Source organism: Tyto alba, unplaced genomic scaffold, assembly GCF_018691265.1.
Source record: "Tyto alba isolate M040663 unplaced genomic scaffold, T.alba_DEE_v4.0 Super-Scaffold_21, whole genome shotgun sequence".
NCBI lineage: Eukaryota > Metazoa > Chordata > Aves > Strigiformes > Tytonidae > Tyto > Tyto alba.
Window position 1 is genome coordinate 2,403,574 of NW_024881295.1, and position 21,877 is coordinate 2,425,450.

General features: G+C 40.0%; 1 protein-coding gene across 1 annotated transcript; it reads left to right on the forward strand.

Annotated features, from left to right (window-relative positions):
* Positions 1–426: 426 nt before the first annotated feature.
* On the forward strand, positions 427–20,646 carry NDUFA9 (NADH:ubiquinone oxidoreductase subunit A9). Its single transcript, XM_042795475.1, has 11 exons — positions 427–555; positions 4,596–4,766; positions 5,562–5,659; positions 5,851–5,942; positions 8,800–8,941; positions 10,046–10,148; positions 10,823–10,890; positions 11,046–11,122; positions 15,617–15,712; positions 17,747–17,813; positions 20,367–20,646. Exons 1-11 carry the CDS (start codon positions 498–500, stop codon positions 20,535–20,537), a joined length of 1,143 nt encoding a protein of 380 aa, XP_042651409.1. The 5' UTR covers positions 427–497; the 3' UTR covers positions 20,538–20,646.
* Positions 20,647–21,877: the final 1,231 nt, after the last annotated feature.

The window sequence follows — 21,877 nt, forward strand, 5'->3', positions numbered from 1 at the left end:
AGCGGGGGGCGCGGCAGCCCGGAGCGGGGGGAGCGGCTGCCGGGAGCGGGGGGAGCGGCTGCCGGGAGCGGGGGGAGCGGCTGCCCGGAGCGGGGGGAGCGGCTGCCCGGAGCGGGGGGAGCGGCAGCCCGGAGCGGGGGGAGCGGCAGCCCGGAGCGGGGGGAGCGGCTGCCCGGAGCGGGGGGAGCGGCTGCCCGGAGCGGGGGGCGCGGCAGCCCGGAACCACCGCCCCGCGCTCCCTCCCCTCAGCCGGCGGCGGGGCGGGGCCCAACCGTCGGGCAGAGGCCGCACGTGCCGCGGCTCCGCCCCCACCGCCCGGCGGAGGGAGGTGGGAACGCAGCGCGCCCCCCCCCCCCCCCCCGCACGCATGCGCGCCCGCGGCACATGGGTTTAACGCAGGCGCGCTCCTCCCCCCCGTCCCCGTCCCCTCCTAGCGACCGTGGAGGTTTGGCCCTGCCCGCCTGCCATCCGGCGCAAGGGCTGCTGGGGGAAGCAAGATGGCGGCCGCGGCTCGGTGGTATCGGCCTCCCCGCGGCCTCTTGCTGCCAAGGGCAGGTGAGTGTCGCTGTCGCTGAGGGGCCGCGTCTCCCCGCGGGGGGCCAGGCCGCCTTTGCGCCCCCGGCCCCAGCCCGTACAGTGCTGCGCCAGCCGCCTCTCGCCGCGGCGCTGGGCTGGGTGAAGAAGCTCGCAGGGTAGCGTCTGAAAAGCAGCCAGCTAAAATGACTGTTTGCGGCAGAAACGGTCGGTTTTCTGCCTGCCTTCTTTTTAGGGAACTGGGGTTTGTAGTCCAGAGGGCTGCATGAGGTTGGTTCAGGTTACTGGTGTAGCTGGATGCTGGGTTGTCTCGCTGGGACTGTCAGAATCTCAGGGAATGAAATGCTGCCCTGTAGGCTAGAAGTTTGGAGTCCTTTGCGATTTCTTAGGGTATCCTTGACGTTTTGGCCATGATCTATAAGCCTGTACAGAAGTACAAAAATTAGATTTAAAGCTCACGTTTGGTCCTTTGTCACCAAACAGAACCAATGTTTAGTTAAATTGATTCAGCAAATGCTCCTCTGGGGAGTAAAGCGGGAGGTGACAAACAGGTTTTGTTGGTTGATAAAGGTGAGGAAGGAATTTAACATACTTTTAATTGGAGCAGTGTGTCTTTTCAAGAAAAAGATGGTTCTGGTTTACTGTGCGTATTTGAGGTTTAATTCAAGCCTGTGTTCATAAACTGCTTCAAATATGGATTGTAAAATTAAGCTTCCAGTAACAAATAGATTTGAGTTAGCGAAGAAGATGAAATCTTACTTCTCTGAGAAAGAATCCTTGTGCAGCTCTGTGTTACACAGGGGCACAGAGCTTTAAGCAGTGCTGCTCAGTCTGGAGAATTAATGTGGGCTGTGAAAGCTGTATGGCTCTACTAAGTCACATTGTCCAGAGTTACTAAATGTTGCATTTTGATAGGGCTCCACACCACATGGAAGGTCCTTTACTGATTGTGAATCTAAGTGAGGATCTTTAGCCTGCTTTCTTTGAGTTTCAGAGATACTGTTAAATCTCAGGGGTTTTTCATAATAGAGGAGTAATTGGGCATGTAGCCATAGATGGTGATAATTTGTGACAGATCTTGTAAGGTTATGGAACGAGAAAAGATGTGCACCACTAAAGACCTTAACAGTGTGAGGCAAGCAGCAACTGGTGTATACACAAAGGTGGGAGAATACAAAACAGTAGTTGGATGTTATTTGTTAGTGTGACAGTGACAGCATCACGAAGAGCCTGTCACCATCAGTTTTTGCAGAAATAACAGCAAAAAAAGCCAAGAAGTAGTTGAAAGGCATGCATAACTTTTTTCAGATTGACTTTCTTGTTGTTCTTGCATGGATTGATCTGTTTAATAATACTTTTTTTAACAGTCCGCTTACAGCGGACTTAAATCTCATTGCTTTTAGGTTTTATGTTGTGAGGACTGAAATGTGTTCCTATCTGAAAGTAACAGAGATAGTGTTAATTCTGTAAATACAATTATTATGTAGGGTTTTTTACAAACCTTTTGAAAGAGAAGTATATGTAAACAAAGTACTGAGGGGTATAAGGTCATCAAACTTTCTCTTTCACCGTCTTGGCATACCATGTAGCTTTTTTGCATACTTGAAGGAATCCTGCCAGTTATCTTTGTGTAAGTCTGCTTTTCCTGAAAAATAAATTAAATAACAAAACCCTAGTTATTAGAACACTACAAGAATGAAGGCAAGAAGATCATCCAACTGTCTCCCTCAGTGTTATCCTTTACACTTGCACTTTTACTGACCTTAATTAATCTCCACTCTCCAGGTACCCATTACATAGCTACAGGCTTTATTCTGTAAAGAGTATTCAGTATACACTACTGTTTTCGTTTGCAAGTTTGTTCGGTTGTTGTTTAAAAGAATAAAGGAAAAAATCAAACCCCCTCTCCAAGAGTTTTGAACATAAAAACCTAAGGTCTGGTCTGTATGTTTGTGCAGCCTGTGTCAGATAACATTGTAAGGATAGCATGGTAATGTGTTTTAAGATGTGCTGTATTGGAAATCCATTGAAATGACTCTTCACCTTCACTGTAATTCCGCAGAAGTATACACAAAGATTTGAGAGGGCCATGTTAAATTAACTGGCTGACAGAAAAAGCAGAGAGTGAAGACAAATGGTGAATATGGCAGCGATGAGTTGGCATGTTCCTTAACGTTTTAGTTTGAGGTATTACCAGATTGATATGAACATATTGTGTCACTTTTAAAACTGCATGTCAGGTTTTTAGACGTTAATTAGATGCCACAGGAGTGTGTACTTCTATTAGACTTCAGCAGATCTTTGACAAACAGTGATTTTTTTTTTGTGTGTGTGTGTTTTTGTTTGGGTGTTTTGTGTGTTTTGTTTGTTTTTAATGGGTGCTTATGGAGTGTATTCTCCTTATTTCTCATAGTTCATCTCAAGGTCTCTGCTTCAGTACTGGAGAGGCCCTGCGTTTCTGCCACTTTGACAGATCCTATGCCCAGTTTAACTGTTCCTGAGCTCAGACCTGTTTTGTAGGAGAGTTGCTGCTTAGGAAGTCATATATGTACTTGAAGTTTGCGTAGGTAATAACTTATTTTGTCCTGTTTCTATCAGCCAATTGAAGTATGGTTACTAGGCATAGTGTATGAATTTGGTAAGTACAAGTATATATGTGTGACTACTTTATTTACTTAAGTGGGTGTCAAATTACCTTTCAGGACAAAATTGGAGATGTACTATCTTTTATTATTCCAATTTGTGGGGTATGGAGAGAGGAGGGATAGACAAACTTTTGGATAGAGGAACACCTCCTGCAGGCACGGAAATCTTGCTGGATTTTCTGGTTTGAAATCTATCAGTTGATCTAACAAAATATAAATTATGTCCAAACATACCATGCCCTTTTGATCTTCTTGGTGTCATGGCTACAACATCAGTACCACTGTATAATAAGGTATAATTAGGTAATACCTAACCGTATTGGGATGAAATGTACTCCTTCAGTGTACAATTGGGATTTTTTGTTGTTTCCTAATGCATCTGTCTCTCTGATATCAAACACTAATCTTGTTTTTATTATGATTCTTGATACTTAGATTTATATGGGGAAGATAAAACTTGCTTATTCTTATCCAGAAAATGCTTATGGCCATGACTTACTAAAAGTTGGAAGGTCAGTTACTGGATTTCTATTATATCCCCAGGCTAGTTTTCCAATGCCAGTGCTTACAGTCTGCTCTTGTCAACAGCCAGATGTCTGTAGTGTGTTCATGCAATCTATATTTTATCTGATCCTTTCTTTTTATGACCATGTATGTGTAGTAGCACTAAACACTTCTGACTTCAAAAATCTCTTACAAGCAGTTTATTTCCGGCTTTTGGCTAACTTGGTTGGAGAGGACATATGTTTCTTCTTTCCAAAGTCCCTGTTAGAGCTACCTTGTCAATTTATGTCAATATCCCAGAGATGTCCTATTTCTGTGGCTTTTAAGATTTCCTAGCTCCTTGAGGAAAGGAACATCTTTGAGGCAGTATTCTATGCACCTTTGCATCTATTCATTCCCCTTCACTCCAGAGCTATAATATGGGAGGATTGCTGCCTCTTCCAACATTTGGGTCTGCTATGTTTAGACTGAGGTAAATAAATCTGGTTAACTGCATCTGTAGTGATTCTGAGGTCTTTGTCCCACAGCTCCCAGATCTGGGAGCAGGATGTGGATATTCTCAGTTGGGACCTGCCTGTTGCAAGTATTCTTTATTTGCTTAACCTCTGTACTTCACCCACCTTATACATCAAGTAGTGACACTAACCATTTAAGTTTTACTTGCTCTTTAGGAACTGATAACCTTAGTCTACTCCTTTTGTGTCTTAGTTTGGTCTTTGACTTTTATCAATGGCTCCCTCAAGCCTGCTGTCCTCTGACCTATCCAGATGTCTCTGAAATAGCCTGTCAAGAGTCTTAACATGGGAAATTTTGCTAAGGCAGATTAGAGAAAATTGATCTGTAATGAGAGTATGGTTTGGGACTGTTAACTTTTACCTTATATCACACGCTTTCTCCTGTTTTGTGTTGCAGGCCCTGGCACTTCTGTGTTAGCTGCGGCACCATCTGTGTTGCAGCAGCAGCACCAAGTTCATCATGCAGTGATCCCTCATGGGAGAAGTGGACGATCCTCTGTTAGTGGCATCGTGGCCACTGTTTTTGGGGCTACGGGTTTCCTAGGACGATATGTTGTCAACCGTTTAGGTAATGTGACCCAGGAGTGCTAATTAAAAAAAAAAATTGTTTAATGAAACGCTAGTTTTTCTTCAGGTTGCAGGATAATCTAGAAATCTCTGGTATTTTGGATCTTAAAAGTGTCTTGTGTGATACTTTCATAGTGTTTGGTCTGCTAAGATGTCAAGATGTGACAATTAGTAAAAAGTGTATTAATCTAGAAAATTTAGAAGCATTTGAAGATTCTTAAAGTCATTAAAATAAGTCTCCTTCAGGTACTATTTTTTCAGTCTGTAAAATGCAGATCTGAGAGTAGGTAAAGCATGTATTTGATTTTTCTGATTTTGGCCTTATTAGGATATTTTACTTAAACTGTTTGCAAAAATTTGGTTGGAATTCTTTAAAATTGCCCTTTTGAATATGTTTTAGAAAATAACTCATGTTTTTTTTTTTTTCCTTCTTTCCATGCAACTTAAAAAATGCAAATATCCTTAGATGTGGCACCCTTTTAGGTATTGTACTATGTTTATAGCACACACTGTGATTTTTTTTGTTGTTGTTTGTTAACAAGCTTCTTGCAAGCTTCTATATTTTGTCTTACAAGCCCAAATACTCAAGTACGTCCCTGTTTAAGAACTTCAGTGGTGTAGGTTCAAAAACTTACTTCTATTCTACTTTTAGCTTTGCAGATAACTATTCAAGATACCTGTATTTGTTGTGTTTTAATGCCAGGGAGAAGAAGAAGTTTTGTATATTCAGAAGTTCATCTACTTAAAGTTATGTAGTACTTCAAGATAAATTAAACTTTCTTTTTTGAATGCTTAGGTCGCATTGGATCTCAAGTAATCATACCCTATCGCTGTGATCAGTATGACCTCATGTACCTGCGGCCAATGGGTGACCTGGGGCAACTTATCTTCTTAGTAAGTCTTTTGATTTGGCTTTAGATCAACTACGATACCATTGCTATACAAGGAAGTCTGTTAATCATTCTCAAAGTCAGAACTCCAGCTACTATTTAGCTTCTAAATGGAAATGGTGTGAAAGAACTTTCTTTGATTATGCCTATTTATACATTATCTCACCTTTTTCCCATTTGATGCTCTGGTTACAGGAGTGGGACTGTAAGGACAAGGATTCTATACGAAGAGCCGTGGAACACAGCAATGTGGTCATTAATCTGGTTGGAAAGGAATTTGAAACAAAGTAATTTTCCTTTTTTTCCTATATACATGGATTTACACCAGGTAGTAGGCATAGTTAGCCATGTCTTACAGTATGTGTAGAGTATGCAGTGATGCTGACATTCTTTGCTTCTATGAAAAGGCAAAACTGAAATTTTGCGTATAAAAATTCTTCCATTTCTTTAAATGGTTAACTAGAGTCCTGGTTATGATCTGCTCTTGAAAAGTGCATTCTTCCTATAATGTTCTAGTGTAAAGCTTTTGTTTTGTCAGAGAACAGTTCAATGTGCTGCTTTTATACACCTACAGATGTTTCACGGGAGTCTTCAGTTTCTGTGAGTTCCTAGTAACATTATTACAGAAGTGGGCTTTCATCCTGTTGCTTCAGTGTAGCGATGAATTGTAGCCTGCTAGAATAAGCTATGAGGAAGGATTTCCTAGTCTCTGGTAAATGTTAATAAACAGGAATAGCTAATAGCAATCCTTGATAGAATTTTGTCACAGACACAATTAGCTACATAAGCATTTTTTTAGAATAATTTTTAAAAATAGTTCCTTTTTGAAATCCATATTTAAAAATCCCCCTACTTATTTTAGGTTAAAAATACCTGTAATAACCTCATCTTTTTGTGTGTGTGTGTAGTTATGTCCGCTTGATTTAAAGCCTGGTGCAGAACTGCCAGACAAATACTCATTAGTTTTGTGATTTGCCTTTATATGGTATATAATTTTGCTATCATAGTAGACAGGAACAAATGTAGATATCAGTTTCATCTATATTTACAAGCCTAATGCCTTTGTATTTTTTTTTGTGAACAGCCATTTGACGTTCAAATTGCAGAATTAGTAGTCAAATTGTATTAATAGAATAGAATTAGTAGTCTCAAATCGTACAATTATTTTTCTTAAAATAGGTGCTTGCCAACAGACATAATATTTCAGCTGTTTCACATAACTTTTGGGAGGCACTGTAATACTGCATTCACATTTGTAGAGGTACTATCTTTATCTGATAGTCACTTAGCTCTGTCCCACTGTTGGAATCTATAACGTAGTTTATTTGGAGAAAAGACCACCAAACCTAAACTGACTTTGGTCTTGTGCATCTGACAAGGTTTTTGCTTCTTTTTATATCTTTGAACTTGGGGATGTAGGTAAAAAAGTCCAAACCATTCTTTCAGGGTTGTTTAGCGCCGTTATTAAATCATGAACGTGAGTTCAAATGCTTATTGCTGTCAGAAGAAATTTCTTTGTAATGTGGGAGTGAGAAAGTTTGTACAGTTGGCCCAAGGACAATGTAATCTATATTTATCTTTCAGATATGGATTTCATGTGTACTTCCACTTTAAAATTTCTGGACTCATGTAAAAAGTGTGATTTATATAAGGGACGGTTTCTTTGTTATTGAGAGAAAGTGTGATGACAACAAGAAAGTTTCGTTTTAGTTCACCGCCCTCCCCCAAACCTTGTCACTGATCATTTTTAACAGATTCGAAAGCAGAGGAGTCTTGGTACATGGTAAAGACTTTTGGACATTCCAAAATTTACCACTGTATTGCACAAATGTGCTTATATATTTTATACATGTTGGTATCAACAATGGTGCTGGAACCTTGAGATTAAATTCTGTTGTCTGTTAAACATGAGGTCAGCCTAACCATTGTAATCATCCCAAAGTCTATGAAAAACTTAAGCAGGAAAAAAAAAAAGTAAGATTGGAAGTAGAGACCAGTCAAAAAAAGTAAAGCCTGCCATTAAACGCTTGTCTCCTTGCCTAGTACTAGTGTACAGTCTCATCTGTGTGTATGATGTTGTTTGAAAACTCCATAGTTACAGGAGAGATGTTGTTTGTTCTTGTGTGTTTCTAAAATCTATTTTTGAGAGTAGAACAGGAGTGATGGTTCCCAGGATCAGATTAGTTACTGAAGGATCAAAAATAACTTTTTATTTTTAAGACTTTCTTTAGACTCCAGTGGGATCTGAAGAGCTGTGGGAGTAGATAAGGACAGAGAGAGGCATTCAGACAAGATGTTTGTTACCCAAAGCAAATGGAAAAGATGGAGCAGGGTGCTTACAAGGACAATATAAAGACATAAGAAGCCAGTTCTCTTTTTTTGTGCTCTTGGGATAGTTGGAAAGAATTTTGGGATTCTTGCCAGCCTATAGTGTCAGTTTTTCTTGGAGACAGAGCTTCTGTATTGTTCTTGATCAGATGCCAAACTAGATTACAGTTGAACCCCCTAATTCAGGCCCCTTGAATGCCATAAAGTGAGTGGAGCTGTTCTTTCTGTGTGCTTCTCCTTGGAGTCCCTTACAGCTACTCTGAAATGGTTCTAACTGTTCTGTCAATGTAAAATTTTCCATCTGCATAAACACCTATGTGGTTTTTTGATCTGGTTTTGTCCACTTCCCCAATGCCTAGCGCTGGCCCTAACTTAGACTGCTCAAAATTTTTGAACTCCTTTGTAGTCTAATTGAGTGCATCAAATCAAGTAAAATTTTGAACAGGTGTTGAAATCTGAGCAAAGCTGTCTTTTTACAAGATGCAGCACTTCTCTCAAAAATAATCCGGTTTCATTTGGGAAGAATTTACTATTTGTCACAGACAGGCGGGCAAGATTTTTTTATACTGATTTAACCTTAAGAGGTGAAAAAGCAGACAGTAATAAAGCTGTAATTGAAGCTTACTGTTGCATTTAACTTGCCTCTAGTTTTTATTATATGAGGAGTCCCTCATGAAAGAAAACTTCATTTCTAACAAAGATCATCAAGATAAGTTTTTGAAATATATTCAGGTAAAAGATAATGATTGCTATTTGGTTGATAGGCAGCCACTGTTGTTTGCTCTTAAAGTAAAATTTGGTTTTGCCTTGTTTTAGAAACTTCAGTTTTGAAGATGAATTTGTAAATATTCCTCAAAGCATTGCACGGATAACTAGGGAGGCTGGTGTGGAAACACTCATTCATATCTCTCACCTGAATGCTAGCATGAAAAGTCCTTCCAAATACCTCAGGAGCAAAGTAAGTCTGGAATCCTTTTGAATATCTTTTCTGAGAACCTACTTTTAGTTTTGTTTTGCCTTTTTTACCCCCCAACTAAATCTGCTTGAAGGAAATCAGTGTATGAATTTACTATGGAATGTTTTCTGCAGCTGAAGAATTTCTGAGTTACTGTGCTTGTTGAAGCTAGAAATCCTCCTTAGTACTTCATGTGCTTTGAAGGGAGGTAGATCTTGTATTCCTGAAAACTCTTCCTTTCTTCTATCCTTGAATATCTTTGCATCTAAAATTACTGTCATTAAGAAAGAGGAACTAGTTTGATGGTTTGGGATCTGATATCTGGCCTAAACATCTAAGGCTGAAATGACCTAGTAAAGTAGTTGATGCCAAAATGAATGCTGCAAAGGCAGATGAGTATCATGATCACCAGCCCTTGGAGTGGGATTATTACCTGCTCTCATACAAAAAAAAAAAAGTTAAAGTTTTTTGTATTCTATTAATTTTTTACTTATTAGGAGGTATAATTTTCTATTACTGACTTCTTTTTAATATAGCTGTTGTCTCTGTTTCATCTATTTTTGTTTTGTTTGAGCTCGCTGTACTCTGCCTTGTCTTTAGTATAAAAATTTTTTAAAACCAAGGTTAAAATTTGGTAGCTCTTGATGTGTTAGGCCTTACTGTATTGGCCAGTCCCATGTGAAGAGTAGATAGCTGACACTGAAACTTCTAAATGTAGTTAATCAGTTCTTTGGAGTGTTTTGGTAATGTAGGTAGGGGTCATGTGAACCTTCTGTTTTGTACCAAGCTCTAGTCTGACATAAGCACGAGAAGTACTTCAGGCTTCTTCCTTTTTGAACTTTAACTTTGTGTCACTTCACTAGTGAGACTGTATTGTATCTCAAATAGAAGAAATTATCTACGTGCTTGTGATACTTTTGGAACATTTGAGAGACCTTTATCTTAGCATAGCATTTCAAAGATCAAATAGCTCAGGTACATATAATTTTTGTGCTACTGATGGTGTAATTTCTCTCAGTATTATAGTCAGGATGCATTAAGTTCTGAAAAGGCATTCTCTTTTGTTCAGAATGGATCTAACAATTGTTTGTTTTAATTGAATGATAGGCTGTTGGAGAGAAAGCAGTAAGGGAGGAATTTCCAGATGCTATAATTTTGAAGCCCTCTGAGATGTTTGGGAGAGAGGACCGATTTCTCAATCACTATGCAAGTATGCACTCTTGAAATAATAAAACCATATATGTTTTGTATACCTGTCTATAGAGGACAGAGAGAAAATGTGCTGTGCTTTTGAAAAGCAGAGAGGTATGTTTTTAGCAGAAATGTATTTTGTTAGCTGAAGGTGTGTAATGGGAAACATAAATTTTCATCTCATGACTGAATTCTTTCTGAATATAGTTACACTTTGCTGTTTGATTTTTCTTTTTTAGTTTAGATTGTTCTGAGCTAAGGTCTGATCATCTTAACCCTGAAAGCAGTTTACCCTTAAAGTAGTTTTTCAAGTTGGTAAAGCTCAAATGTAGAAATCAGCCTCAGTTGTTCTGGGCTCAGAGGCAACAGTAATGACTGACGTATTGCCAACAAAATTGCTAGACAGAATAAAGTGGAATCTGTTTCTCTGAGTTGAGATAGCTCCAAACCACTCTAAGTAAACAGTAAATACAGCCTTCCCATCATTCTTAAGAAAACTAAATATGTGTTGAAAACAGTGCTACTGAAATTGGATGGCAATTTTTCCTGTTGTTTTTTTTTTTTTTTTTTTAAGTTAAATCTGTTTTCAGAAGAGATATACACACTCAGCGTAGTGCAAAATATGTTGGTTCTTTGCTGACTGAAAGTATGCACAGATTTTATTCTCAAGTTATGTATGTGTCTTTCTATCAGACATGCGCTGGTTTGGTGGTGTGCCTCTTATTTCTCTGGGAAAGAAAACAGTGAAGCAACCAGTATATGTAAGTTTTCACTAAAACCAGACAATCCCAAATCCTCTTTGTGTGTTGGTTGTTTTTTTTTTTTTTATTTTCCCCTTGTAAATAACTTCTGAAAGAGAAGTGTGTGCGTGCATTCCTGTTTTCTGTTGGTAATTGTCTGAATTTGTTTCTCACAGGTGGTTGATGTAGCAAAGGCAATTATTAATGCAATTAAGGATCCTGATGCTAAAGGCAAAACATACGCCTTGGCTGGGTAGGTTACTTTTCTGATTCTAATTAACTGAAGTACTTCTTTTTGGTGTCATTTTTTGGCATGCTGCACAGTACACTTAATTTCTCCATCCATCCACACAGTTTGAGCTGCAATAAATTCCACCTCCTTTTTGGGAGGAAAAATGACTCAAGCTGTTACTGTGAGTACTCTGAAAATCCTAGTCTGGGCCCCATTGCATTTAATGTTATGTATGTGCACACAAAGAAACAGGCAGTTTTGGGAAGCATGGTAGGCAACATAGATTTGGAGAAAATTCTGCTAAAGCTGTGTGGAAACCACCTGGAATTAGAATGGATAGAGACAGTGGATCTCTTGGAATATTTTGTGTACAAAAGCTCCAAGTCAGAATAGGTCATTAAGAATAAACAGCATGGCAGATGTCAAGGTAATGGGTCCATGTTTTGATACTGGAACTGTTCTTCATCCAATATATGTGGTAAAAGGAACATTAGATTCATTGATAAAGAAAACAATTGCTAATTAATCAAGATATAAATGATGCTGAACAGCTCTCTTTTTTCTAATGCGTGTATATCTCTGTCTTCCCCTGCTTATACACAGAAAACAGGCGGAGTATCTGGATTTTGCAAAAGGCTTATTTGAGATTACACTGCTTTTTCCCTGTTCATTTTGTGATGCTGTTGCAGTGACAGCTCTTTATTCCTGTAGTGCAGAGATCACTGCTGATTCGTCTTTTACTCATGTGATGTCACTTTCTTCAGTGCTGTGGAGGAAGATGTTACCCTGGCATCTAGGCCGGTTGTGCTGTATGCTGGTGTTCTGGAAAAGACAGCAAGCAGGTTTTCAACTTCTGTTAGATCACGCCAAGAAACTTCTCAAACTAGCAAAATGAGAGAAAAGCTAACAGTGATCTGAAGGGACTATCAACAGCAACAATAAGGTTATTAACTAACTTGAAGCTGCTTTCAAACCACTGGGATGATACGAAGTGTCACACTAAAGAACAAGTGTAAAGAGATGCTGGACAGCTGTTCAAAGCTGCTCTTTAATCAAAGAGAATAGATATGTAGGTGACAGATGGGCACAGCTAATGCAAAACCACAAAGTGTGATGAAACTAAACCTTTGAGTAACTATTTTATCTCTTGGGGGCAAACTTGAAGATGGGTCAATATGTATCCAAAGCTGCCTCCCACAAAAGGAAGGAGAGGTGCCTGGTTTTAGTTTCATCTCTCCCAGCGGAAGCAACTGCTCTGACCGCAGGAGAAATTGAGAATTGCACACTAAATAGAACTATTTGCAGCCAAATGGGAGGGCAATTGGCTAAACTTTGAATGTATTCTTAAAGTTTCAAAGTCTTATTATTTGGCAATTTATGGAAGGCCAGGAGTTCAGTGCCCAGGTTTCGGAGGCAAGGATTCAAGCAAGGATGCCAGTCTCTCACTGCAAGGGATACAGCTTCAGGCACCTAACAATGACTGAAGAGACTTTGCCTAAATGATAGTCAGAACCAAAGATTCAAATCAATGTTGGAAAACAAATAAAATCCGCAGCATAACCCCTGACTAAAGCTGCATGAGGTGTGTGTTTTTATTTTTTTAAAAGGAGTTACCAGTTTGACAGTAGAATGCTCTTTTACAAAATTAGTATTTTATTTCTGTGGTAGTTTGCAGTTTGGTTTGTTTTGCTGGTTGAGTTTTTTGTTGTGTGGGTTTTTTTTTTTTTGTGTGTGTGATTTTTGTTTGTTTTGTTTTCCTTCCTGCTATATGGTAGAATAGAGTTTTAGCTATGACAGCTAGTGGTGTCATTGCTATTCTTTAATGACCATTTATTTGGTATGGTTTTTAAACAGTTTCCCTTTTTCCCTCATGACACTGATTTTGTTTCATCCACATGTTAAATCTGTCTTGAATGCTAATGCTCTCTAGAGCTTGCTGTCTGCTAGTATTGTGGTTAATGTAATGACACTTCAATGGGATTCTGTTCTTGGTGAAGTTGTATTGTTAGTGTTTGGTAATCTGTAAAGGAACAAACAGTATTTGTCTGCATTTTCACATTTTTAAGTTTGGCTATATGATACATCCTTACATGGTTCTTGCATATTGGGAATAAAAGAGAAATTGGCTTATACTGCCTTTGGATAGGCATGAGGATGTTCTATTAACTGAAGAAAACTTAATATCTTGGTTTTGATGGTAGTCCTTTAGTGTCACTTCAGAAATGCAGTTTTCTCTCAGGTGCTATAATCCAGCCACCTGGATGAAGTTGATAAGGAGTTGCGAGTACTGAGTTCTTTTGAGTATTTCCAAATATGCTGGCCTACCTTTAAGTATATCCTTTAGAATGTTTTGCCCTAATTTGCTTTTACAAACTAAACTAGTAACAATTTGGGGTTCTGTCTTTTTTCCAGCATTTATCAAAAAATTTTGTTTGTGGTTATTAGCATTGCTGTTCTTTCTGAAGAACATGTCAATTGAAGGCTCGGTTTTCATGTGTGCAACCTCAGACCTTGATGTCTTTGAGATCTTGGGTTTAACAACTTAAATTCATGTTCTTTAGATCATAGTTTCAGATTTTTGGACTGTGTTATGTTTTGCATACTTGGACAGTCTTACTCTAGCATGGTTTCTTTTTTGTGGGGGTTTTGATTCCAACAGTAATTGTCCCTCCTATTTTTTTAAAAAAAAGGGACTGAGAATGGAAAAAAGCCCTACAGTCTTAATTTTAGGAGGCCCCTACCTGGGAAGTAATCAGTCTCAAGATGATTGTTGTGTCACTGAGGTCTCTGCCTTAGCTGAAGAGTATAGGGAATTGTTAGGAGACACACATTTTTGGTGTGTTCATTGCTGCTTTGATCATGATTGGCAGAATGTAATTTTGAAGGCTGAAACACCAAGTGGCACACCAGTGCTCAGCAGTGTGTTGTTATGAAGATTTTCAGAATGTTTTGAAATACCAGCAAGTTGCCTTCAAAGCCAAGGGAGATATCTGTTTCAGTCTGAGCCATCTATAATAAGAGTATTAGAATGCTAAGGCAAAGCCTGAACAAGAAAGGAATGGGAACTCCCAATGGGTATATGTTTCTCTTAAACTACTGCAGGTGTGCAGGAGACTGACTGCTTCCATCGCTCCATCTTGAGAGGGGGAATACATTCTTTGGGGGAATTTATCTTAGTTTCTTCCTCTTGCCTTTGAAGAGAACAGTATGTTCTTAGTTGAACAGAGGCAAGTGAATCAATTCCCTTGCAGCCATTTACTACCAAAGATGGGATATCTTGTTAACAAACCTTTCTTAATTTTGCCATTTGCTTTACGGTTTCCTTCTATTACAAACTACCAAGCAGGCTTGCACAAATTCAGTCCTGTCCCAGTGTTGAAAATCTTGTATTCATAATTTGATTCAGTGTGAGGGAGGCACGTTAAAGGTGTGCTTTAAAAGTACATGGAATACGCTTTATTCAGTAGGATTGTGGTGTGCAGGTCTTGGCCAGCAGCCACATGCCCACCCAGCTGCTCACTCTGCCTCCTCAGCAGGACAGCTGGAGAAAATAGTATGAAAAGCTTATGGGTTGAGATAAAGACAGGGAGATTCCTTACCAGTTACTGGTATAGGCCAAACAGACTTGACTTGGGAAAAATTAATTTACTGTCAGTCAAAATAAATTTGAATAGTGTGAAACAAAGACAAAAAGGATAAAACAACACCTTCTATTCTCTACCCTTTTCCCAGGCTCAACTTCAGTCCTTTACTTCCAACTCCTCTATTCCCTCTCCCCAAGCTGTGCAGGAGGATGGGGAATGGCAGGTTAATGGGGTCAGGCCATAACAGCTCCTCTCTGCTGCTCCTTCCTCCTCACATTTCTCCATAGCTCCATCGTGGGCCCTTCCATGGGCTGCAGTCCTTCGGGATAATCCTGCCCCAGTGTGGGCTCTGCAGGGGAATCTCTGCTCGGGTGCCTGGAACACCTCCTCCTGCTCTCACCTTGGTGCTCACAGGGCTGATTCTCACACTTTTTCCCTCACTCCTCTCTGCCCGTGTCTGACATTTTGGCCTTAAATACGATTTCCTTGAGGTCTTGCCATCTTGTCTCCGGGGCTTAGCTGTGCTCTCTGGTGGGTCCGTTGGAGCTCACCGTGCCTGGCACGGCGCAGCCCAGAGCTCTCCACCTAGGCTGCCCCTGCAGCCCCCCCGGCTAGTGCCTGGGCACTGGCACCCAGCACAGTGATGAAACAATTCTTCAATTTGTGACTTACGCTGTTACCATTGCGGATGTCGGATGATATGTTTTTCTAACTTAATCCTTCTTTATTTCACACAGTACAGAATCTGGAGAGCCAAAATTTGTTCCCCTCTTGTGAGGGAAATGAAGAACGTGGCAAATCATTTAGATTGAAGAAAACAAGCCCTCAGTAGGCTTTGGGGGTAGAGGGCTTTTGAAATTTTTGCCTCTTGCTGCAAATATTTAAATATACCTAACTTACCTCTAATGTTTATTGCTTTTTTTTTTTTCAGACCTAACCGATACCTCCTGTATGACATGGTGGAATACATCTACGCGGTTTCCTTTCGAGTCTTTCTTCCCTATCCAATTCCACGTCCTCTCTACCAGTAAGTGAGACCCTTTCTTCAATAAGAATTTGGGATCCATCCGGTAGCACAGAAGCATAAATAACTGTTGCATTGGTTATTTAATACTGCCAGTTGTTATTGAACATGGTAGGATTGTAGAAACTGGCTTTCCCTAAATACTCATTAGCTAGCTTTGAGTCATCTGCTCAGGCACAGACCTGCATTTGATGAAAGGTGTACCTGTAATAACGTAACGATTTATTCCAGAGTCATTGAATGGCTTTGCTGAGTCGAGAAGTAGCAAAAGGTCCCGAGTAGAGACAACCAGTAACAAACTAGACAAACTTTTGATAGCACTGCACGGAAAAATTTATGTGTATGTTGCTGACTGTAGGCCCTGACAGATTTTTCTGCAGCAGTTTAAGGTATTGCTGCTGTCAGCTGTCCTTCCAGTCTGGTGAGCACTGGTGCTCTGGAAGCAGAGCTGCAGTAAGGGTGGGTATGGGTATTCATTGACTTTCTAGTTCAGTCCCTTGTATTGATTTGAACCAGTGTTGGAGGTAGGTTCGTACTGAGATCTTGGCCTGGGAATTTGAGCAGTGCAGTTGTGAGCAAGCATTTCTGTGTCTGCGATATGAGGGCAATAACATCTTTAGAAGGTGGTAACAAATGGGGAGGTAAGAACAGAAGGGTGTAAGGTCACTTCAGCTGACTGCAGTGGATGGGCTGCGAAGGTTCTGTTGGCATGCACTGAGCTGCTTCTGCAGCTGTGTGTTTTGGCCTCAGGGGGCACTGAGGATAGAAGCTTATCACCGAATTGCAGCTACTGAGTAGTGATAGTGCATCACAAAGAGCACTCTAAATCTGAGCCTGGACCTAGTCCTTTCGATGAGCTGCCTCAAACAGGAAATGCTGTTTCAGAAGTTGCCCCCAGCATGGCTGAGATTTGGCAATATTTGGCATGCTGGTCCTTCACAATTTTAGTACAATGCAAACTAATAAGCAGAAAAAGTCACCGCCGTTAGAACCCTCCTACCAATCTGGTACTAGGACTCAATATCGGATTCCTGTAGCTGGTGATGGATAATGCTAGAATAACATCTTAAACTGTTGTGGCTGTTTCTGAATTGGCTGTAGAGGCATCAGGTTAACATGGCCCAGCTGACACAGGGTCAGTTGCCTGTTAAAAAGTAACTATGTGGCTGCTTACTAGTTTTATTCACATTTCCTGCAGCCCATGTTATGCTTTTCTCTTTTCTCTTCCTGCAGCCCATGTTATGTGAAGATATGAAATACTACTTAACCAAGTAGTATTTCATATCTTTGAGAAAAGAGTGCATTTAGAAGGTGGATAAGCCTAGTTCTGTTTATGTGCAGTAACTTAATAACTTAATAACCAGTCTGCCAGGTGACCACTTAAGTAACAGATTCTACCATAAATACTCTTGGTCCCAAAACACTGAGCAAGAGCTGTAGTGTTATTTTCTTTTTCCCTGCCAGATTTTCTTTCTTTCAAGGAAAACTTAATTTCTGGAAACTGCAAATATACCAATCCGCATGCTTTTTATAGATGCAGATTGCTCTAGATTCCGTCATCTTGTTTGTGCTGCTGTTAACTCATTTAGTTGTCAGCAAGCATGTTTTCTCACGGAGGCATCGAATCAAACTTTGTGACTAATTGGATTACTGCCTGCACTACTAGGGAACGGAGTTTGGAGGAAGGGCAGGGACAAGACTGAACCCTCTGGTGTGTGGGGAATTGGATGTAGAGGTTTACTTTGCGCAACCAGTAATGCTCATTTTTACTTCTAGATATCTGTTCCTCCATTTCCTTCCAAAGTAAAGGAGTAGGAGATTGAATAATTAAGTAGCAAACAGTTAAAGTTACCAGAAACACAACTAAGAATTTACTGGCTGGCATATTTACTGCTTTAATGAATTCATACCTTGCAAGAACAGCTAGAGACCAAGCTCTTGCTCACTGTCTAAGTGTGAAATATTTTTACCAATTCTCGTTTTCTTCTGTGCATCTGGATAATGGCTATACTTGTGCAATACTCCTTCTGATTACAGTTTATTTGCAAGATTCTTTGAGATTAGTCCATTTGAACCATGGCTAACGCGAGACAAAGTGGACCGGGTAAGTGTAGGACAATCCATAAATTCTTGTTGGGAAATGTTTCGTTGTGTATTTGTAACCTGCATTTGTAGTTTTGCGCTCAAGGAGTGCTGAAATATGTGTACAGCATGTGGTGTAGTATTTCTGTCAATCCAATGGCTAGAATTTGAGTATAAAGAATTGCTTTCAGACTGTTTGGATGCTACAGAAATTTAAATTTTTAAAGATGTCTATATATAACCTTCCTCAAAAATGGTTATGGCTCCTGCCGTACAAGTGCTCCAGCTACTGTTGTGCAGTCTTGCTCTTAACTTATTTGTCCAGACCCGTTACGGTGCCAAGGGAATAGATATGCTATCAAAACAGTTTGGAGATTCCTCTGGTATAGTCTTTGTAAGACTTAGTAAGAGAGAGGGACTCACATAATTTTTTTTTTAAAAGGCGTCACTATGATGTAGTCTTTCCACTATCATTGGTGGAGGAAGAATAATTAACATGTTTCAATCACTTTCTTAAATGTATTAGGAGAAAGAATTGGTGAGAGGGCTATTTATCAAGAAGTAACATGATGAGGACAGGGAATGGGCCCAGCCTTCTTAACTGTTAAAAGTGGTCATGGCTACATGCTTTGCTGTGCCCCCACCTCCCTCCCCCAAAACACATATGATTGAAAATAGCAAAACCAGAGAGACTGGATGTGCAGCTAAGTGATGGGGGCGTGGGGTGCTCCCCACTTCTAGGTAACTAGTGAGTTTATGTACCTCTAGATGTGTTTAAAGTAATTTCCACCATCCAGATAATGGCATTTTTGACAACTTCAGTTGAACTGACAGCATGGGATGCAGCCCAAATTCTCGCTTAACATTAGAGTGCATTTCTCGTGAACATGTTTCAACTTCGTGTTTATTCTTAACTTCTCAGAGTGTCTAAGTGGGGGCAGAGAAGTAACTTGCAAAAAAACAACTGCAAGTGAGGAAAAAGTAGGCTTTAGCAAGGACTAATGTCAAAACTGTTGGCATATGTGTAGGTTAGCAAAGATAGCTGTGTATTCTGACAGTCTCTAAGCTTGCTCTCTGAAGGTATCCCAGCTATTTTGCAGAGTTGGAGCTTTAATGCCTTTTGTTATGAAGCAGTATCAATAGCCTATTTTGACCTGATAGTCCCCAAATTAATTTGAGATAAGGTACTATTGTGAATCTGGGAGAATCAGGTTCTATATTTACTGCAGTTTACTGAATAGTTGTAAGCAATTCATTTCTGTGTTTACGTTTCTCCATCTGTGAAATAAACCAGTTTTCTATTTTGTTTGGAAATGATTGTGAAAAACTGTATGCAGTATATATAATAAATGAGGTAAGCTTATTCATGATCTAGTGTAAAATTTCTTTTTTTGTTTTTTCTTGTTTTCTTTTTTTCCTCAAACCCCTGACTTGTCCTCCATACTAGAGAGAGCTGGCTTTGTAGTTCTATTGGCTGTATTGGCCCAGGATGTAGATGTAACATCTCCTGAAAGCCTTACTTCTAGCTGCCTTTGTAGGTTATAGAGTTACATTTCATAAAATAAGCCTGCACCAAATCACTAACACTACTGCAATTCAGCTATAGCATGGGAAGTGTGAGAGGGGAGTTTTTTCCATGTCACTCTTGTGTCTGATTGTTCCTCTTTCCCAGCTTTTCATCCTTGGGTAATCTAGATAAAATTAGATGTGGTTGACTTAGAGACCTTTTAAGTCATAACAGCATAAGAGAAATCCCCATTTTCTAAGATGTAGGTCATACATGTTGCAAATACGGTAATAGAATTATTTGTCCTGTACAGGACCCTGTAAACCATAAACAGAGAAAAACAACCTGCCAAAGGTGATAATTGAACATATGTTTTCTTGACAAAGCCTAATGTATATAATTGCAGTTGAAATATGCCCTTATAAGTTTGGCCTAATTTTGTGGTTGCAATGCGGTCATCTTCCTGATAATGTATACCTGATGGAGAGAAAGTGAAGATACTTTGTGTGTCTCACTGTTATTTATTCCTGAATCTAAATCTGAAGCCTGAAGGACTTTTTGCCAGATGCAGAACATCTGTATCTCCTGTCAAAGTATACCGGGTACTCGATATCTTGTATAATTATGCCATAGTTCTGTAGGGCCACACTGAATCTTTGCTTCCTCCCAAGGCAAAACACTGAGCCAAAATCAGTCAAGGAACTGGGACTGACACACAGTTGGCTGAGTCCCCATTTGTGTTTGAATAGATCTTCAGACCTAGTGCGAGACACAGCAGTGTATTGTACTGTGGGGTTCTTTCTTGGGGGAAGCAGTCTGACATCAGCAGCCTTGAAATTGTAGTAGCCACCCAAGAGCTGCCACTTGTAGAAAACTGTTTTGAGACATAATAAAATGTTTCTAGTACTATGGATTTATGCTAGTTGGTTTCTGTAAAATAAAAAAAATAACCTCAGGTATAAGTGCGTGATACTTTTTAGGATGTGAATGATTGCATTGGGTGTAATGCTGTTCACTGTATCAAGTGAATTCCCTCTTCTCTCCCCTTGTTAAACTCTCTTGTTAAAGTTTCACACAACGGACATGACATTTCCTGACCTTCCTGGTTTCGAAGACCTGGGTATTCAACCAACACCGCTGGAACAAAAAGCAATTGAAGTTCTGCGCCGTCACCGCAGATACCGCTGGTTGGACACTGAACTGGAGGAAGCAAAACCAGCTAAGACACATCCCATGTAACAGTTGATAAGGTGGTTACTTCACACTTCTTAAACTGCCTTTGTCTGACGCAATTTGTTTGGAGAACTGTGTACATACTGAATAAAATACGTTAATCGTGTAAACTGTATTTCACCAGTGTTGTCTTTTTCAATTATGGAAGACTCTCACTGAAATGCAGTTTTTATCTTTAAAAGGTCATGAAAGCAAATTACATATTGTTGCTTAGCTGGTGAGTATTAAAATATTTTGAAGGTTGGGACTAGAGGGAATGTGTCTTGACGCTAGCCGGTTTCCCCCTTGGCTCTCAAAGCAAGCCTATCACTGCGTGTTAGTAAGCGCTCAAGCGATTGGAAGAATGTTGCAGTTCAGGACTGTGTCTCCTAGAACATTTCCTTTCCAGTAGGGATTGCTGGTACTGCCACCTATTCAGATTATAAGGTCTCAGATGAAGCCCCATTTTTAAGTTCTTGACTCTTCCGAGCTTTATTTTCTGCCCTGAGCGCAGCTATCGTAGGAAATGCCAACCGAAGTGACACGAGCTGTTTCTGAGGTCGAGGAGTGTCAATCAGGCATGTAAACAAGTTGTTATGTGTCATCCAATCTCCTGTGATAACTGCGTTCTGTGGCTCATAGACATGAGGAAATGTGTCATTTCTTCCATTTTTAAATGAGAAAGTCTAAATATTTTTAGATGCTTAAAGATTTTCTGTGCTGGGACATGGTCTTTCTTTTGGTAAGAGAGAGAAGCTTTGCTTCAGGATTAAATATTTTCAATTGTTTTATGATCAAAGAAAGATGATTGCCTGAGTTTGATCAAGAATTTTCTGTGTCCATATCCAAAGAATTGCTGGAGGCTTTTGGTTAAATTTTTGCAGGGACGTTGTTTTCTAGAATGCAACCAAGAGCTGAGTGAGTGTGCACAGGACTGACAGCAGAGATCTAGATCTTCTGTATGCAGTGCAGTGTTCTGATGGCTTCAAGATGTGAAAGAAGGCATCTCTTGCATCAAGGAGTGAGCTGCTAGTTCTGGAAGCAGGACAAATCACATGAACTAGGATGAGTTGAGATTATTGGGGAAGCCAGTTTTAAACTGGGGCTGAGAGCAGATAAAATGAGTGGCAGAACGTTTTCTGTTTTCACCTCCAAGCTTCCTACTATTTGCCTTTGGATGTGAAATCAGAGGGAAGGAACTGAAGCAAGCTGGACAAATGGGTATCAAAGGTAGCAGCCTCACAGTGGGGAAATCTGGAGAATGTGATGGAATAGGTAGTGAAAAAGGAGAGGAGGAAAGAGAGAATAGACAGATTGAAAAGAACAAAGAGGTGAAGGTTAGGGAAAGCACAGAAGCCTCTTGATTA